The sequence below is a fragment of the Nannobrachium achirus genome, assembly GCF_963921795.1.
Source record: "Nannobrachium achirus genome assembly, chromosome: 23".
NCBI classification, from domain to species: Eukaryota; Metazoa; Chordata; class Actinopteri; order Myctophiformes; family Myctophidae; genus Nannobrachium; species Nannobrachium achirus.
In genome coordinates this window covers 840,903-846,979 of record NC_137830.1, presented here as the reverse complement: position 1 = coordinate 846,979, position 6,077 = coordinate 840,903, and the positions used below count along the sequence as shown (strand labels likewise).

General features: G+C 41.6%; 1 protein-coding gene across 1 annotated transcript in view; it reads left to right on the top strand.

Moving 5' to 3' along the window:
* The window catches only part of tmbim4 (transmembrane BAX inhibitor motif containing 4), a 17,003-nt gene extending 13,334 nt beyond the window's left edge, over positions 1 to 3,669 (top strand). The window contains exon 7 of the mRNA XM_080754807.1: positions 1,375 to 3,669. Within this exon, the coding sequence (XP_080610933.1) occupies positions 1,375 to 1,581 (207 nt within the window). The 3' untranslated portion in view covers positions 1,582 to 3,669. The remainder of the gene's footprint in view (positions 1 to 1,374) is intronic.
* Positions 3,670 to 6,077: the final 2,408 nt, after the last annotated feature.

Genomic DNA, 6,077 nt, shown 5'->3' with positions numbered 1-6,077 from the left:
TGCAAACCTTTCGATTCTAGAAACTCACACAAACTTTCACACAAACTTTGAAGCTACGCTTCAAAGAAACAAAGGCTTCAAAAGTAGCAGATCTGCAAGCTCAAAAATGAGTTGGGTGATAAGCCGAAATGTTCCTATTGTCCATCGTCTGTCCAGAATTCGCAGGTTAACGATATATATTCACCTAGAATAATAAATAGAACAATAATACAAGAGAAGATCCACATACATTTAAGCAGGAGTTATACTTGGTTAAACAGCGGGTCACGTTTGGAACGTGGCAGATCTACAAGCTCACAACGTGTCACAGCCACGGCGCGTTGTGAGCTTGTAGATCTGTGCAGTGTGGGGTTGCCATAGTAACGTGACTGCACACAGACACTAAGATGAGACAGAACCATGTAAACCTTCTCTCTCACCAAAACAACAAGAATGTAAATCATCACTTCCACAGATCTGTGTCACTTTAACCACTTTAACCATTACTTTAGGCTTTAACTATTACAAAACAGCACATCTACGAGCTTGTAGATCTGCTGCTTTTTTTTTTCATGAACATTTGTGCAAGTCTTTGAATATTTTTCACCTGATTCTATAAATGAGGTTTCCGTCAGAGAATATTTGAGTTACAATTTTCGCTTTTAACACTTCGCCAGCCAAAATAGAATGGTGGTTGGTAGATTAGCCGTGAAATTTCTATTATTGTATTGTGATCTGAGACATAATATTATGTTTATAAACATGAGCCCGCCGCCCCTCCTTCTTGGACAGCGCCGTTGTTTTTTCTTTTTTTTTTCCCCCAGGTCATTAGCTCACCGTGATTTTCTCGATCTCCGTTGGGATAAAGTGGTGGTTTTGGCCGAGCATCGATCTCCCTGTGCGTTTCGCGTGCGCGATCTGTTCACGTAAATGTCCCCTCAAATAATCCACGTGTGACTCAAGAGCAGAACTGAAAAGTTTCGCTAGCATAGCCCCTAGCATGGCTGCTGTAGAAGCACTAGGGTACAGACAGTAACCGAATGGGGGAATGTGCCTTGGAAAAGGAAAGGCCAATGACATCACTTCTGCTTCATGTCAGCCCAGCCATGAGCTATCGATGCACGAGTGGTGACTAGGGAAGGTTAGACGATCGCCGATTTTCGGATCAAAATCATTTATTCCGGTTTTAATGACAAAGTCCGGGAAAGTACGGCGCGGCTGAGACTCCTTGCTGGGATGTGCGATATACTACGGTTTTAACATTAAGGGGCCCCCCATGGCTTACAAAGTGTTAAAAAGATATATTCAAAGATTTTTCAAGCGCTACACTCGTCCTAATGTGTCTTCTCTCCATGCTAACAAATGTATTGTTATATCTTGTCTCCTCACTAACAGATGTTCTTCCACGACGAGTCGGTGGAGCTTCTCTACGCGGGGTTTGGAGCTCTGGTGTTCTGTGGTTTCATCATCTTTGACACCAGCCTGCTGATGAAGCAGTTATCTCCTGAAGAGCACATTCTGGCCTCAATCAACCTGTATCTGGACATCGTCAACCTCTTCCTGCACATCCTCAGAATCCTGGACTCGATGAAGAAGAACTAGACCTCCTACACCTTCTAGACCACCTCTACCTTCTGTACCACCTCCACCTTCTCATGCTAACATAATGATGAAGCAGTTAAACCCTGAAGAACACATTCTGGCTTCTATCAACCTTTACCTGGACATCGTCAACTTGTTCCTGCACATCCTCAGAGTCCTGGACTCGATGAAGAAGAACTAGACCTCCTACACCTTCTAGACCACCTCCGCTTTCTCATGCTAACATAATGATGAAGCAGTTAAACCCTGAAGAACACATTCTGGCCTCAATCAACCTGTATCTGGATATCGTCAACATCCTCAGAGTCCTGGACTCTATGAAGAAGAACTGATACCATCTCTATCTTCTAGACCTTCTGTAGACCTCCTCAAGCTCCTCGTCCTCATGAAGCTGTTATCACCTGAAGAACACATCCTGGCTTCTATCAACCTGTATCTGGACATACGTAGTTAATCTGTTCCTTCACATTCTGAGAGTGTTAGACTCTATGAAGAAGAACTAGGCCTCCTCTATCATCTACGTAGACCAGTGGCTCTCAACCTTTTTACACCAAGAACCACCTCAGAAAATATGTCTCTCCAAGTGGCACCATAATAACTGATGTTAAAATACAGAGTGTAAACCTGCCCCATCCTATATTCAGCTGCACAGTTAAACACAGGAGGCCAGTTTAAAGTTGCAACAGCACTGCTGCTGCCGAGACTCTGCACCTTTATCTGGACATCCTCAGAGTGTAGGACTCTATGAAGAAGAACTAGACCTCCTACACCTTCTAGAACAGGGGTTTTCAAAGTGGGTGACGGGGCACCCTGGGGTGTCGTGACGGCAGTCCAGGGGTGCCGCGTGATCATTTGATAATATTTGGAATGTATTTGGACATTTGGAAGTGCAAAGTTATTTTCAGTAAGTTCTAAACAAAATGGCCGTTATCTCAACGTTTTCTTCGCAACATAATCACTAAAATATCGTCACTGTCGGGCAGAAACCTCGTATCTCCAAGTTTCAAATGTGTACATGCACACAACATGCACACAACGCCTCGCATTGCGAGGCGTTGTGTGCATGTAGATCGGCTGTTTTCACTAGTTTAGTACATTTTATAGATGATAAATACAAAACGAACGGTTTTGGACATACAAGGTTTCCACCTGACAACGACGATATGCTATAAATATAAGGAGCTGGGAGTGAAAATTATACAGTAGGGGTGCCTCGGATTAAAAAAATATTCATGGGGTGCCCTGAGACAAAAAGGTTAATGGGAACCCCTGATCTAGACCACCTTCTCATTCTCTCTCGTTCTGTAGACCCCCTCCATATCCACATTCTGGTCCAACAATATGATGGTCTCCATATTGTAAGGGTCCATTTGGTTCCATGTGTACACTGATGTTACTCTGAGTACAAATGGAACCAAATGGAGGTTTCAACATAATATTTTAAGTGTTTACACTTTGGAAAATAACATTAAATTAAAAGTCCAGTTTAATTAGTATTGAGGAGCTCATATAGTTTAGATGGAATCGTTTTTTAGTTTTAGTTTTTTATTCACAAGAATGTACAGTTTAACTTTTTTCTTGGCGGTTCGTCTATATAATGAAGGTTCGTCTATAATGAACAACTTTTATTTACCTGAATTAAGTCTGATCTAATGTACTTTGGTGAGCTTGTAAATCTGCTTCTTTTTCTTATTATTTTTAAGGGGGGGGGGGGGGCAGAAAGTTAATTTGGATAAAGGTAGAGGGGTTCATTTGGTTAAAGAGGTGTTTATTTGTGACATTAAGAACATTCCAGTGATTGTAAAATAAACGCATGAATGAAGTTTATCTTTATTGATTCTGGATCATAAAAATAAGAGATTTTTCATCACATGGGTGGGCCTTTTGGGTGGGCCTAATGGGTGTGCCTGGTCCATGTGGATCTGATTGTTTACATAGTGTGTTGTTTTGAAATGAGTATGGGTGTTTTTTTGTTTTCCCTCTTTTTTTTTTTTTGCTTAAAGATTAAATTATTATCAGATAAAATAATAGATATCATTATTGTACCGTTTGGGTTGTTGTTGCTTGATTAAAAATACCTGGATGATATTTATGTATTTGTGTTTTTATTATTACTAGAAGCTCGGCCGCCCGGAGTCGGCGCCCTGGCCAACTCGGGAACAATGTAAATAGGGAATGAATGCCCCGCCCTTTAATGCAAACCCTGTTGTCATCTCATCTCATCTGTTTGTGTGTGTCCATTTATGCCCATATAAGGAGTTATCTGTCTGTCTGCGTCCATTTTATGCCCATATATGGAGATCTCTGTAGGGCCTGTATTGACCATCTGTTTGCCTGTGTCCATTTATGCTCATATATGGAGATATCTGTATCTCTCTGTTAAAGGTTAAATAGGTTAAGTGTCCTTGAACAAGACTCCTAACCCTAACTGCTGCTCTGTGGCAGCACTCAGCTGGGTGAAGCTGGAACAGAAGTTCCTCCTTGGGATAAGAATAAGAAAGGTGTGTAAATGTAAATGTAAAAGTCACTTTCAGCCTCCGTCAAAACCGCTCGGCTCGGCTCTGAAAGTCACCTTCAGACGGCTGCTACTCCAAACTGGTAAATAGACCATCCTCACCTCCCCTTTTCCACTGTAAATATCTGCTTCTTCTGTTAATTTTATTTACCATTTATTTGTCTGCTTTTGTTATTGATGTTATCCTATTCATAGTACTGTTCTATCCATCTGTCATTCAATGTTATATGAGATACATAAAGTGGTTCCTGTGTAAATAAGCTGAAAAGCTTACTAGGATCTCCTTTTAGTTGAACTTGTACCAGTGAACTGTAGTGTCATGAAACTGTACCTTTTCCTATGCAAACTGACAATACATTCTTCAATCAATCAACTTCTACAATGCCATGTTTTTGTGTGCAGTGTACATCTACGGCCAGAAGATAGCAGTATCCCCTCTGTTTAGACATTTAAACACAGTATTGTATAGAGAAAAGAAAAGATGAGTGTTAAAGTGTTTTCATTTAGCCTACTGCTTTCTATCGTTTTAGCCATTTAGATTTCAGTAGTTGGGGTCATGCGTACAAGTGGCTAAATGTCTTCATTACTATATTTTACAGTAACACTACCAGCCTCCATAAGTCACATCTGACCATGATAGATTGTGGTTCATCTTAGGAACGGGCTTATTGTGTCTAAGAGACCCTGGAACAACATGTTTTGAGATGGGGGTCCCTGGAACAACAAGTTTTGAGATGGGGGTCCCTGGAACAACAAGTTTTGAGATGGGGGGTCCCTGGAACAACATATTTTGCGATGGGGGTCCCCGGAACAAAGAGATGGGGGTCCCTGGAACAACATGTTTTGAGATGGGGGTCCCTGAACAACATATTATGAGATGGGGGTCCCTGGAACAACATATTTTGAGATGGGAGTCCGCAGCAAAAGATATCTATACTATAATTTTGCGAATGTCTGAGTGAGTCAGTGAGTGAGTGAGTGAGTGTCTGTCTGAAACAGCGTTTCTCCTCAGTGGCTGGAGCAATTGATCTGAAATCGCATCACCATTAGCATATGAACACACCTGACATAACTGTGAAGCCCGTTTGTCACTTTCACAAATCATATGCTGTATATTAGCATTTTTATGGTGTATCTACTATCTATTCTGCATCTAGCATGAGGCACATCTATTCTGCATCTAGCATGAGGCAAAATGTATGTTTAACCAGCTCTGTGTGTGTGTGTGTGTGTGTGTGTGTGTGTGTGTGTGTGTGTGTGTGTGTGTGTGTGTGTGTGTGTGTGCAGGCAGGCGGGTGTGTGTGCAGGCGGGTGGGCGGGCGGGCTGGGGGGGGGGGGGGGGTGGGTGGGACAGTATCTCTGTAGCCATTAAACGAAACGGGTTTCTTACATTGATGCTCCTACATCATGCAAGCACCAGTTAAAGTTACTTTCCATCCCTCATATACTGTGTGCACAGTGCACATCCCATAACCCACACACTGCACATCATTTTGGAGCTCATATCTTTGAACGGGTAAGGGCTAGTGTATGTAATTTTGGGAGTCCTTGACATGAAAAAGTTTGAGAACAACTGATTTAGAAGGACTTTTTTTTTTATAATCGAATCAATATATTCAAAGACTTGCACATATTGTCACCATTTTTCATATAGCAGATCTACACGCTCACAGTGCCGCACTGTGACCTTGTAGATCTGCTATTTTTCAATATTTAAAACATAAGTGTTTATTAATAAGCATAAGTACGTTCCCGACCTTGTATCAGTGAACTGTACTGTCATGAAACTGTTCCTTTTCTCGTTGTCAGGTGGAAACCTTGTATGTCCAAGACCGTTTGTTTTATGTTTATCATTTTAAAAATGAACTAAACTAGTGAAAATAGCAGATCTACAAGCACACAACGCCTCGCACGCGAGGCATTGTGTGCTTGTAGATCGGCTGTTTGCACTACTTTTATGCAACAGCCTCATGAAGCAAGG